The sequence below is a fragment of the Palaemon carinicauda genome, chromosome 43, assembly GCF_036898095.1.
Source record: "Palaemon carinicauda isolate YSFRI2023 chromosome 43, ASM3689809v2, whole genome shotgun sequence".
Taxonomy (NCBI): Eukaryota; Metazoa; Arthropoda; class Malacostraca; order Decapoda; family Palaemonidae; genus Palaemon; species Palaemon carinicauda.
Genome location: NC_090767.1, coordinates 60021281 through 60035752, shown reverse-complemented (window position 1 = coordinate 60035752; position 14472 = coordinate 60021281). Strand labels below are relative to the sequence as shown.

At 44.8% G+C, this 14472-nt stretch overlaps 1 protein-coding gene across 3 annotated transcripts in view; it reads right to left on the bottom strand.

Annotated features, from left to right (window-relative positions):
- Positions 1–595: 595 nt before the first annotated feature.
- Positions 596–14472, bottom strand: part of LOC137633417 (uncharacterized) — a 45455-nt gene continuing 31578 nt past the window's right edge. For all 3 annotated transcript variants that reach the window (XM_068365638.1, XM_068365639.1, XM_068365641.1), the window contains exon 4: positions 596–12604. In XM_068365638.1, the coding sequence (XP_068221739.1) occupies positions 10608–12604 (1997 nt within the window). In that variant the 3' untranslated portion in view covers positions 596–10607. The remainder of the gene's footprint in view (positions 12605–14472) is intronic.

Genomic DNA, 14472 nt, shown 5'->3' with positions numbered 1-14472 from the left:
TTGACAAGCTAAAAATATAAATATAAATTGGACATCGTGATTAAAAAACTCCCTTCCTACCAGTTCAACTAAAAGACCAGTCAGTTATCAAATATATTATGGTACGTTCGGAGAGGAGTCAGATTCCAAATTTGTCTTGACTAGAAGGCAATAGAAATGTCAAAATATGATAGCAAGGAAAGAAAAAAAAAGACCAATTTTCCAGAGAAGACAAGAGAAGCTGCGGCTCTTCCGGGAGGGATCTGGCATACAGCCGTGCAGGATGAGGGAGGCACGTTGCACATATCCTTTCGGCGGGGAAAGCGGTTGGCTTCCCCCCAGACTGTGCTCGGGAGACGACGTCCCCTTCTGCACTTTTCCTCGCCTCAAATAACGAGACGCGCGTACGCCACGGACTCTAATTCAAACGGACGAGAAGCTACGAGGTGATGAACAGATCGGAAACGAAAAGCGAGCAAGCGGGACCTGGCAGCAGGGCCCTCCCTTTCCTTAACGGCTTAGCGGCACGAGTCGGGCGGCGGCCGTAATCCTGCTCGGTGCTTCTCATTATTCATTATTCATCAGGGGGAACTTTGCAGTCATAGGGGAATATGAGAGAGAGAGAGAGAGAGAGAGAGAGAGAGAGAGAGAGAGAGAGAGAGAGAGAGAGAGAGAGAGAGAGAGAATATTTCCATGCATCACTGGAGATGATCCACACTTTTTCCCCCATAATATTCACAAGTACTCCGATAAGGGTTTGATCTTTCACGTCAACATTCCCGTACGGCTCACACCGACCAGCCAATCAGAGGTGTTATCAATTCCCTAACTTTTTCAAGACCCTGGGCAGTTCTTGGTCCTAGATCTGCACCATGGGATTGGCAGACAGACAAGAGAGACTGTTGCACTTTCGTATATCTTGCAAAAACTACGACCCCCAAAATTTAAGAAAAACAAACGAAAGGGAGAGTTTTCCCTTGGAAGTTTCTAGTCAGTGAAAAACAGTACGTGTATAAAACGTGTATGAAAACAATACAGTACTTGTACTATTCGAAAGGACAAGGCAAGCCTTGTGATCAGAATTTTCCTGGCTGTAAAAACATACGTGTATGAAAGCATACGTGTATGAAAGCATAAATACAGTACTTGTACTATTCGAAAGGACAAGGCGAGCCTTGTGATAAGAATTTTCCTGGCTGTAAAAACATACGTGTATGAAAGCATAAATACGTGTACCATTCGCAAAGGCCAACAGAGCAAAACTTGCGAGTTGCAAAAAATCTGAAAGTGCCGTAAAGAACACAAGCACAGAACCTCGTCTCGCCCCTTCTAGAACTAAACATGACCAAAATTTCTCAGAGGTATAACTTTATAAAAAAAAAGTTTAATTTACACCAAATGCAAATTATAAAACTCAATCCAGGTCACGGTACCGAAAAGTTTGCAACAGATGAAACAAAGATTTATGTCGTTCTCCTACACAGATTTCCTGTGTCCCGGATCCTAGTTAGGTGGTCGATTCTCCAAGGGACCCCAATGGTTTCACCCAGATGCCGTGTTTTAATGATATACTATAAACCTTTCGAGACCCTGTGACATAAAACAAATGGATATTGACGTAGGAAGAATCTATTTTTGGGTGAGATAGCCATGTCGTCCCGATGGAAGTTCCTTCCGGCAGCTTCCTACTGTATAATATTTCTGCGATTGATATTATAAGAGAATTACCGTCGGGTATCACAGGGTTCTAACCCCCGGAAACGACTATCCTAAGATATCGTGTTCATAACTGTTAAAAAAATAAAAACAAAATAAAGGCAATACCAAAGTAGAAAAGCACGCTGCAAAATAAGAAATAAAATCACCCACACAGCAAAATTTGGAAAAGTGTCTTCCGAATGATTTCCTCATGGAAATTTTGTATAAAAATGAGAATATCCTATTATAAAATCCCCTCTCCTCAACCTTACTATCTCTCATCGAAGCTAGGACGAGACAATGAGAGAGAACCCCTAAACCAACTCTCGTTTCCGACTGGCTCGCAATCATAAGAAGTGACGCTGGGAGGGGATCAGCCCTTTTACAGCCCAGCTAGCGACACTGACACGTATTGCATAATTAGGGAAGTACATCGACGGACCTTAAATAAAACATCGTACGTTGCGGCTTCATCTTTCATGCATAGGAACTTTTGACAACAGCTTCCGGGCCGTCGAGACCCGGCGCTCCTCACTCCGGTCTGCGCCTACGTCATTCTCGCCTCTTCTAAAATAAAAACGAATAGATATCTAACAACAACATTAAATGGCACAATATAAACAAAGAAGGTGTCATTAACTTAGCGTTAAGTGTCGTCTACGCCTACGGCTATCTGCTGCAATCACACCGGTGAAGAATCGATTGAAATCCGTGGAATTCTTTCCTACCTTGGCAGTACAAACCCTCCATACACACGCACACACACACACACGTACACACACGCAGCAGGGTAGCTCATCATTGCCGTAAGATGAGGACATTCATTGTGCTAAAGTGGCAGTAATAAATTACACAAAGCCTCGTCCAACTACACTCTGGGAAACATCCGGTGTGAACGCAGCCCGTCGAAACTCTGGGCCCTTGCAACGGGCAGTTTTGCTTTTAAAACAGATACGCAAAAACCTCAACTGACAGCGCAGATCGCCCAACCCCGTCTAGCCGTCAAGCGAGGTCTTCATACTCCTCCACCCACCATCAAGGTGAGAGCAACGATCGAGCTGCGGCCATAAGGCAAAATCACGCTAGCTGTTTCTATCACACTTTAACCGAGAGAGATGGTCCTGCTACAAACGACTCTGCCTGTATCTATTAACCTAATTGTACTGGGGTTCAATTTTCACCAACAAATAAACAGCCCTTACAAACTAAATTCACGTATAAAACTTAACGACGACCAAAGAGATTTTGGATATCCTCCAACGACTCGCCGGCCTCGCTCGCCGACAACCTCGCCGGGGCGACGCAAACGCGAGCGCACCGCATCCCGGCACTTACCTACGGCCATCCCAGTTCCGGAAAACCTAGGACGATATAATTACCATCTATATAACAATCAAAAGTAGCGAGGGACTGACCGACTTGCGAACTAGCCAGCCAAAGAAAAAAACGAGTTAGTGGAAAAACATCAATAGAAACCACAGCCTTGACAGAATTACAACAGCAGTGTTACCATCAATCACTCCCTAATTTTTCAACTACGCGACTCCCTCGGGAGCTACCGACGAGAGAAGCCAATCCGACTAGTTAAAACTACGGTCCTATGCCCAGCGCCACCCCAATATCCTCCCCCTTCTCAATTCCCAAATGAAAACAACCTTAATCTGACTAATTTCAGGAACTATCTGGGATTAATTGCATCACAATTTTTCACAGCGTTACGAAGGACAGTAGCCGCTCTTTGCATGTCTACAGCATCGAGAGAATGCCTCGAGAGAATGCCTCCTGGACTCTCCGAGTTGTCGAAGGTACCATCCAAATGGCTACGACCCTTAAGTTATCAATTCATTTGCTCTTTTTTTTATGTTGAACAGGGAGACAAAAGTCTTTTTATAGTCTATACTGTATATGAATTATCTGTTTTAAAGTTGTTAATATTTTTCAAAATATTCTATTTCAATTTTTCATTACTTATATCGTTTATAAATTTCCTCGTTTCCTTTCCTCACTGGGCTATTTTTCCCCTGTTTGAGCCCTTGGGCTTATAGCATCTTTATTTTCCAACTAGGGTTGTAGCTTGGCTGGTAATAATAATAATAATTCTTGACATACCCAGATTTCTGACGCCAAGATCGCCAGGAAAACACATCATATGTAGAACGTCATGTTCTTTGAGAATCCTTTTCAACTTGGAACTTTTCTTGCGTTATACCTAATTCATCCTAATGCTGCGACAGGAGTTAACCATCTTCAAAAATCTCTTAACTCCTAGCCACGGGTTGCTGTGAAACTAGAGCCCGAGGTTCTCCGAGCGTTTCCGTTGGTCTCTCCTCACATGGCTATCTGATATCCCGTCCACTCGCTCGCCGTTCGGTACACGGCGAGTGAAATTACCTCCTCACTTTTGGGTACACACGACTATCGAGACAGCCGCAAGGGTAGACACGACTATCGAGACAGCCGCAAGGGTAGACACGACTATCGAGATAGCCGCAAGGGTAGACACGACTATCGAGACAGCCGCAAGGGTAGACACGACTATCGAGACAGCCGCAAGGGTAGACACGACTATCGAGACAGCCGCAAGGGTAGACACGACTATCGAGACAGCCGCAATCTGCAAAATCCTTTTTCTATCGTGTTCGCTCTTCCAAAATCGCTGGAGAACCGGCCTGACTCTTCAACATTAAGATGGGCATGATTTATTTCTATTCTTTTTCAACGCAGGACGATACTGCTATCCCAAGTCCCCTAAGCTATCAACTTAGAACTTTAGTGGATACAACACAGATCTTCCATGATTGTACCATTAGATTCTACTGTTTTATATCATCAATGCAATTTGTTCTCCTCGTTTTCCTTTAACGCATTAGCATACATGAGCGACTCCGGTGTTTTCAAACCGTATCTATGTTTTAAGTAGGTTCCGGCACATCAAAATTCGACTTGCACCGCGGCATGCAAACGGATCATCGTCCTAATCCGAAGACCTACTTGAATTTAAGTATTTACCTCTTGCAAAACACCTCTCCATAGCTGCCCATTTCTTTCAATAACTTATTAAAATTAATCCTTTTCCTTCTTATTATCCATTCTCTTTCCTTCCGTCTTCAAGAACATTACTTCCCTCCGTAACATCAACCTTCATCTCACTATAAATATATTTCCACAGCCTCTTTTCTAGCATAAATATATCGGTATAAATATATCTGGACACCTCCTCGGCCTATAAACATATTTTTCAAACGTTATAGATCATTTTCCAGTCCAAAAATAGCACAAAAGTCCAACATAAACGGTAAAGAAGACGATAATGCTTAATGATTTGCCACGACGGAAGTCTACTGCTGGTGGAGTCACAAAAATTTTGGTCAAGGGTTTCGTTTATTAATAGTTCTAGAGTTTTAATAAGTATATGAAAGCCTTAATAATTCATTCAAATATATATTTACAGAAACTCGGGTTACGATGGTTTCGGCCTACGACGTCTTTCGTTTGTTACAAAATCCTTTTATCATTTGATATTTCACCATCATCATCATCTCCTCCTACGCCTATTGACGCAAAAGGGCCATTCTTCATTTACGTCCATGATTTTTTAGTTCTAGTTATTTTTCAAGAATATAATCTGTGATTTCATTTCATGTAGAAGGTCAACTCGAAAACATTCGGAGATATGAACATAAGTCAGGACGATTTATCAACTTTTGTAGCTAGAAATCATAAGCCTAGGAGTCAGGTTAGGCTTACCCTAGGCCTAAATATAACAAAATTTGTCTTACAAACCACTTCTTGAAACCTACTGGGTTTTGTAAGTTGAGGAACTCCTACTGTATTTCTGACTTACGTAAAAAAATTACGTCACGTCGTGGGAGCGGATATCCGTCGTATCCCGAGGACCTACAGCTAATCCGCACATCCCTCTACTCCTTTCGTATAGGCTAAAGAATGCTCGATGCCCGACCTACCAAACCAACAACCTTCAAATATCGAAGATACTATTTCTCCCAAACACAAACTTAAGATGAAGAAGCTTCATTCGCACCAAAGTTGTATGAAACAGTCGGAACTATATCTCCTATGAGCTCATACGAACTAAGGAGAGCTACCTCCCTCGACGAGCTCGTCCGAACCAAGCATAAGACTGGGATGAACAAGATTCATCCCTCACGTAACAGGTGAATGCCAGTCTTGCCTGGCACGCTGGAACCGCCTCCGAAGCTTTTTGACGTTAACAATTAACCGCTAGATTTCTCATCTCCGACTTGAAATTCTCTATGGCACTAGCATATTCTCCTAACATTGCTGTGGTCCGTTTAATGATAATAAATAATGAATAATAAGGATGATATCAAATCAAAACAATGTAACGATGGGAATCCCAAAGCGGAGTCAATGTACACGTCACGTACGCGTACGAGACATAGATCCAGACTTTTCAGAGGGATGTAGCAAGTACGAAAGAGGATGCAGTGGCCCAGTCGACATTGGAAGGCAATAAAGGCGGAGAGAACAGGAGCCGGGACACGAGGGAAATGCAGCTTCCGGCCGGAGGATCCGCCTTACGTAAGACTTGGCGTCGTACGTCGCAGCATTCCGTACAAAACGTGTTTCCAAACGTTAGGTTCGGCACCGACAATCGAGCCCGTGCTGCCGAGACAGACAGCAAAATGCGTGCCTCTTTCTAAACTAAATCCAAAGAGAAGACGAAAAATAAAAGTTTTACACAGCCATAACAAAGATGGTTTTGTTTTTAGAAGCAAACTGGGTAAAAATGAAAAATAAACTAAACCGTACAAGGAAATTTTAAGTAGGAGAGCCTTATCACTTCCCAAATTGAGTCCGGGTCGTTGCACTTCTGTAGATAACGGACAATCGAGCCTCATGAACTCAACCCTTCCCCTTGGAAATCTGGTTTGAAACACACATACGCGAGCACACACCTTTTATCAAAATCCTCCCGTCTATCAGAAGATCATATCACAATCTTGCAAAACACCTAAATCGTAAAGCTTTGTCAAAAAAAGCGTTATCACAAACTCAGAGTGAAGTCTTATCATCAACTTCACCCGACAACTTTTATCGTAAACTTCTCTAAGATTATCACAAACTTCTTTTTAGTATCGTTACAAACTTCTTCAAGATTTCTTATACCTTAACACAGCCTTTGCCTTTTAATAAACATTACATATATATATTGTAAACATATATATATTTAATCCTCGATCACTCTAAAAATCACCAGGAATTGAACTCCACCAGCAGAAGAAGAATTTATATGCGTACGTTCGCCCATACGGATAGCATGCGAAAAGAACTTGGGAACAGGACTGATAAATTCCTACGGCATTTGCAAAATGATTGCATTAACAATAAAGTGGAGGTAATAAGTAACAATAATAACTATAATAAAAATAACCAGCGGAACCCGTGTAAATTACACGAAATGATATTTTCAATACTAATTATCTTGTTCCTAACCTATACGTGTTTGAATAAAATGTCCCAAGATTAATTCTATAATCAAGGTTATGGAAATTGATAGAACTCAATTTTTTGTCTAATATTTAAAATAAGTCAGGTGCTAAAAACAAAATTGGGAAAACTATATAAGAGTAAGTCTAATGGGAATTTGTAAGAGTATACCATGAAATTATTTCCATTTTCTTTAAAGCGTGAGAGACAAAATAAATAACACATACGCTATCGTATTAATATATAGATAATAATAATAATAATAATAATAATAATAATGGAAAATCTAAAATATATAACAATAACTTTTTAGCCCCCAAACATATCTCTTTCTACTGCGTCGTACACGGCAGTGAACTCTGGACTCCTCCACGGTGAGAAATGGCTTCTACATACTTACGTACAGCACGTTCTCACGTACTTACAGCTAGCTTGCAAGGTGAAGAGGAAATAAAGACCACAACTATACAAATATGAAGTCTGAAAACAGAGTACAAAGTGTAAAAATTATATGCATCGGCTATCCACGATTAATGCGACGCTCACACACACACACACACACTGCGCAATGAGGCGCTTACTCTACAGGCTGTCTCTATGGTGTAGCAAATCTTCTACACTATCAAATAACTTTTTCATTTATATACTTATAAATATATTAATAAATCTACTTTTCTTCCAATTTATCAAATAATAAATTTAACGTTTTCTCTCTCGAAATTGACAAATCCGCCAATTCTATAAATAATTATTCATCATACATTGCTTTCGTGAATAAGATATAAATATATATATTAAAATTTCTAACTTTCCACCCATGTCACTCACTTGATCATACCCTTAATATTACAATCATCGCTTCGAGTGTACGGACACGTGCGTCACTGCGTTAAATTATACTTAAAACACTTAACTTCCACTTTCCACCGTCATTAGTTTTTAGAATAAAGTACCAATTTATAAGAACATTCACTACTATTGCGTACATTTTAAACATTTCTATTTTCAGTTTATATTTCGTTCACGTTAGCACAATCCATCACTTATCGGCTACGTCATCATAGTTGTTTCCTCGTACCTCGGATTTTTTCCGATACTCTCAAGATGGCGGATCTCGAATGCCGCATAATTTTGAGGACGTTTAACAGCTTGGTTGTCCCAAAATGGCGGAAATTCCTTACAGAAAGATGACATATCTACTGTTAATCTTCCATATTCAACGCCCAATTTCTGCTTCTCGTAATTTTCGACAGAAAATATGAAATTTTTTCATAATTTGAATCCCAGGGTCATCTGAAGTTGTTTGACTTTCCAATCACTTTTGTTTGAGGATGAAAATAAAAAGCTAAACTTTCTCTTCACGTTCACAAGTAGGAATAATGATTTTGTCTTTCTCTTTACGTTCACAAGTAGGAATAATGATCTTGTCTCTATGAATCACAATCTAATTTCTTTGATATACATAGCTGCTATTCTGTATATTAAATCCATCTCATTTTTCACATCCTAAATACATCTATATTCTTTCCCAGCCTGAAGAACCCAGGAATTGGCTAGAACCGGCAACCTTCCGAGTTTCCTGTTGTGTATAGAACACGCAGTTCGTATCAAAATGGGGAGTCTGCATTGCGTAATGTACGAGAAAGCAGCAACGTCGACTTATCACATCTGGAGCGTATACAAGAAATTGTCGTCGTTGCCGTCTGTGGAGCTGTGTTTTTGTTATTAAATAAATATAACTTACTCCTTCCCTACTTTGAGTTTAAGTTTCCATACTTAACCCAGGATGTTCTCTTCTGATCAGCCGTTTCTCTTGCAAGAGTTCTTAAATTGGCTAGGAAAAGATTGATGTTCAATATCACGCAGAGAGAATTACAACCGCCATTTCAACACGAACATCGTCACGACATCGCGAGACCGTCGACGGCTACCTGCCGGAGTGGATTAGGCCTATGTGTCACGAGGCCGTCTTTCGGCAGTTATGGCTGAATTTTACTGATAAATAGACTCACGATTCAAAGATTGATATAGCTTGGAAGACAGAAAGCGGCAGAGACAACTCAATAACTTAGTTTCAACGACGGCCCACGTTAAACTCAACACTTTATGTTCTGACGTCGGATTTCCGTATGGTTTTTCATCCATTCCATTTCTCGATGGCAACCAGCGATCCAGATACTTACACCTCCGAAAATTTCTAACTCTCTGTAGCGACACATATTCTAGTAGCCTGCTCCGCTCACAAAACCTCGCCCCAATCTGTAAGACGACCCTTTTGCCAACGCCAGGAGGGTACACGCCTGCGTTTCCATTTTTCAAAAGCCGTTTCTTTCGAAGGATAACTCCTTCGAAACTCCTTTTCACTTTTCCGAACATTTCTCCCAATCGTCACAGCTCGTCGACTGATCTTCGCATGATATCCATAACATAATTTAGAATAAAAAAATAACTTTTCTGAAAGAAAATCTTGATAAATTACCATTGAAATAACATAAAAAAACCAATAGAAAATATCAAATATATTAAATAACAACTGAGGCTCGTCTTCAACCATCTAAGAAGCAAGTTCTCCCTCCTTTCTTGACTGCTAGGAATCCGCACGGAAGAAGAGGGAAGCTAAAATCAAAATCTGATCCATGGTTTCCTCCGGCCTCTGGTGTGCGTCGGAGGACGATTCTCGCTCTGGGGAACGGGGAGAGGAAAGGAAGAGGCCTATACAGTACAAATACAACATCACACGTTTGGGCAATTGCGCTACACAGAATGTTTTTAAACTCTATCGTCGTAGGAACCTTCATTAATTTTTTTTTTATCTTTTTTCTAAGCCTAACATCACTTCGAGCGCCGCCCCGTTCTGAGTTCGGCGGGAGCCGGAGGGGGAAGGGGGGGAGGGAGAATCCGGGGAAGGGCGGAGCCGACGGGAGCCGGCCCGCCCGCTGGCTTCTGTCGGGGCTGGGCGGGGGAGATCGGCGACTCCAGCTCGGTTTGCTCCGTAAAATAAATAGATATAAAAATTGACAGTTCCTTCACCACTACCAAAAAACCATCACAAACAAATGGCACGTCACTTAAAGTCTGCATATAACTTAACTGCATTTTTTTTATGTTTTTTTTTATCTATATGACCATACCTGGCGGCATTTTTATACAGCGGTACTGTTAGTCGATGCAAATTAAGGGTATATTATCTTGCTACGGTTCCAACGGCAGAGAGACAGAAGGTGTCGGCCGACTGGGGCAGAAATAGAAGGGCCAATCCCCCTCTTTATACAATGACTAAGACGGCAGACTTCCGAGCCTTGCGCCGTCGATTGCCGGCAGGGGGTGGGGGCCCCGGACCGCGGCAGAAAGACCTCGGAGAGCTATTCCACGCGGCGTTGCCGATGCACCGACTGCTCCGGCGATGACGATGACGATGGCGAATCCGGGCCTCTCGTTCCCGCCGCTGCCGTCTCCTCTCAGTGGTGGTACTGTCGGAGGGATGGATCGTAGGGCCAGAAGGGCAGCGGGTAGAGGGCGTGCTGGCTAGCCTGCGAGGACTGGTTCATGCCGTCCAGAGCCGCGGCGTGGTTCTGCATGTGCGGGGGCCACTGGGGGGTACTGGAGGGCGTCTGCGTGGGCCGGATGACACCCATGTGACTCAGGTTGTCCGCCGTCATCCGGCCAAGGTTGTCTCCAAGGCGGCCCATGGGGTCGCTGGCGCTGCCACGACTCATGCTGCGAAGGTTGTCCCCCAACCGGCTGTAATTGTCCCGTTCGTCGTAGTGGGACATCGAATCGGACATCCGACTCTGGTTCTCGGCCATCCGTCGCAAGTGCTCGGCCAGGTAGCCGCCGGGCGTCCCGGTCATCCGTCCGAAGTTCTCGGCTACGGCCATGCGTCCCAGGTTGTCCGTGGTCATGTGGGGTGTGTCCGTGATGCGGCCCGGACTGTCGCCGACCGAGTTTCTCATGTCGCTCATGTGCTGCGACTGCGGCGCGGCCGACATCCGCCCGGACTCGTCGCTCATGTGCGCCTGGCTGGCCGTCATCCGCGTCAGGTCCTGGGGCATGTGGAGGGCCTCTTCGCTGACGGCCATCGAGTGGTGCTGCGTCATGCGCATGTGGTGCTCCTCGGCCTCCAGTGTGTCCTTCATGAGCCCCGGGGTGTCGCCCCGCCGGTCGGTCAGGTGCCTCATGTCGGCGGCCATGTGGCTGGCCGTGTCGCGCATGTGAATCTGCCCGCCGTCATCCATCGACTCGTTGGCTCCCTCCTGCTTCATGGACGACAGGCTGAGCGAGGACCCAAGGGAGACGCCGAGCATGTTCTTGACGGCGGAGTTGGCCGCCCCGTACGCGGCCTTCTCTCTGGCGTCCTCGGCTGCGCTCAGGTGGGAGTGAATGGGGGAGGAGAGGTACTCAGAGTGGTGGTCGGACAGCTCGTCCTGGAGCCCCTCGATGTGCATGTTGTGGATCTTCTTCTTGTGCAGTTTCAGGTTGTAATCGCTGGAGAAGTACTGCCCGCAAACCTCGCACTCGTGGCTGAACTCGGCTGGGCCGAAGTGCTTCCTCAGGTGCTGGCACAGCCCCGCCCGCTGGTTGAACGTCTGCTGGCCGCAGTGGTCGCACGAGTACTCCTTGTCGAGGGTGTGGGTCTTGAGGTGCTGTTGCATGTTGCTCTTCTGGCTGAAGGTCTTGCCGCACTCGGGGCAGGGGAAGTTGCCGCCCTGGTGGATGAGCTCGTGCTTCTCCAGGTACTTCCTGCTGGTGAACAACTTCCCGCAGTAGCAGCAGGGCAGGCTGTCGTTGCTGTGGACCTCCATCAGGTGGTGCCTCAGGTCCACCTGCTTGAACATGGTGCCGCAGATGACGCAGGGGATGTCCTCCCGGTCCTCGTGCCACTTGACGTGTTGCAGGTAAGTGGTCCTCTTGTTGAACGTCTTGCCGCACATGTTGCACTGGAAGTCGCCGTACATGAGCAGCTCCTTCTGGTTGTGCGTGCCGTGCTGCTCGGCCAGGCGCAGGTGCTTCTCCAGCTTCTCCCGCCAGGAGAAGCCCTCGCCGCACGACTCGCACAGGTACAGGTTGTTGATCTTCTCGTATATCTTGCACTTGCCCGACGACTCCAGCTTGGAGATGTGGTAGTCGAAGTTGGGCTTGTGGTAGAAGTGGACTTGGCAGTAGTGGCAGACGTACTTGACCTTGTTCTTGTGGTTGTTGTAGTACTCGCGCCGCTTCTCGATCTCCTCCTTCGTCAGGATCGGCCGCGGCAGCATCTGGATGCCCGCCGCCGAGCCCCCGTTGGACGTGTTGGCCATCCCGCCGTGGGGGCCCGTCTCGTCGCCCGGCCGCAGGAGGCCCTTGTTCTCGTCGGACGGCTCGCTCTTCACAACCATTCCGTCCTTCAGGATGATCTGCGGCTCGAATATGTTGCCGTCCTCGTCGATCGTGTCGGGGCGCTGCATGCCGGGTCCATCTGCCGGAAGGGGAAAGGGATGAGTATCGGCGGCAGACGACGGTGCCTAACGTATCACACAGGGGACAACAGTCGTGCCTTCATTCTTACCATGCATGCACTATGCAAAGAGAGATAGAAAGAGCGAGAAAGAGATGAACACCTACTTTTAATTACTGCGAAACCTTTCACACGATTACCTTCTACACTTCCAGAACGTGTCCCTACCTCAGATCTATTTCCCTCCCCTTCTGGAGCATTCAAAACTTTTCTCACGATTACCTCCCACACATCCGGAACGTGTCCCTACCTACAATCTATTTCCCTCCCCTTCAGGAGCATTCAAACAAACGTTAAAGGGATTCTTCCTCTTCTACAGGCAATACTTAAGACTATTCTCCATTCTCCTTTTGAGCAACCAATGAATTCTTTAAAAGGCCTGTCGAATATAATCCAAAATCTATCTTTTCCCGTCGTCCATCCCTATAAATTCTGGCCGTCTCAAAAAACATCGAGTCATACAAAAGAATATTGAGAATGTCTGAACTTCATAAAAACACACACACACACAGACTCTCTCTCTCTCTCTCTTTTCCAACTATCAGACTTTGGCTTCCTTACACACACCCTAAAATCACGTACATTAAAAATTTAGGGAAACACTGCCAACAAGATTAATCATAGAGAAACTGACATTTTCCGAATTATAGACACATACATACACTCTTTTCGTCTAGTCTACCAAAATCTATGATTCTCATTTTGATAGGAAATAGTGAAATAGAGAAAAGCAACCAAATACCGACATCTCACGCACAAACACAATCCAACAACCCCCTCCCGAGTGACTGGTATGAACACCAGTCGCTTGCATCCCCCAATCGCAGTCTAGAATCAGTCTTGCAGGCAGAAACATTGGAGCAAGCAATTAGGAGATGGGGAAATCTGCAGGTTATTTTGCAGGCAAAAGCATTGGAGCAAGCTATTAAATGGGGTAAATTTGCAGGTTATTTTGCAGGCAGAAGCATTGGAGCAAGCTATTAGATGGGGGAAATTTGCAGGTTATTTTGCAGGCAGAAACATTGGAGCAAGCTATTAGATGGGGGAAATTTGCAGGTTATTTTGGAGGCAGAAGCATTGGAGCTAGCTATCAGATGGGGGAAATTTGCAGGTTATTTTGGAGGCAGAAGCATTGGAGCTAGCTATCAGATGGGGGAAATTTCCAGGTTATTTTGGAGGCAGAAGCATTGGAGCTAGCTATTAGGAGATGGGTAAATTTGCAGGTTATTTTGGAGGCAGAAGCATTGGAGCAAGCTATCAGATGGGGGAAATTTGCAGGTTATTTTGCAGGCAGAAGCATTGGAGCTAGCTATTAGATGGGGGAAATTTGCAGGTTATTTTGCAGGCAGAAGCATTGGAGCTAGCTATTAGATGGGGGAAATTTGCAGGGTATTTTGCAGGCAGAAGCATTGGAGCTAGCTATTAGATGGGGGAAATTTGCAGGTTATTTTGCAGGCAGAAGCATTGGAGCTAGCTATTAGATGGGGGAAATTTGCAGGTTATTTTGCAGGCAGAAGCATTGGAGCTAGCTATTAGATGGGGGAAATTTGCAGGGTATTTTGCAGGCAGAAGCATTGGAGCTAGCTATTAGATGGGGGAAATTTGCAGGTTATTTTGCAGGCAGAAGCATTGGAGCTAGCTATTAGATGGGGGAAATTTGCAGGTTATTTTGCAGGCAAAAGCATTGGAGCTAGCTATTAGATGGGGGAAATTTGCAGGTTATTTTGCAGGCAAAAGCATTGGAGCTAGCTATTAGATGGGGGAAATTTGCAGGTTATTTTGCAGGTAGAAGCATTGGAGCTAGCTATTAGATGGGGGAAATTTGCAGG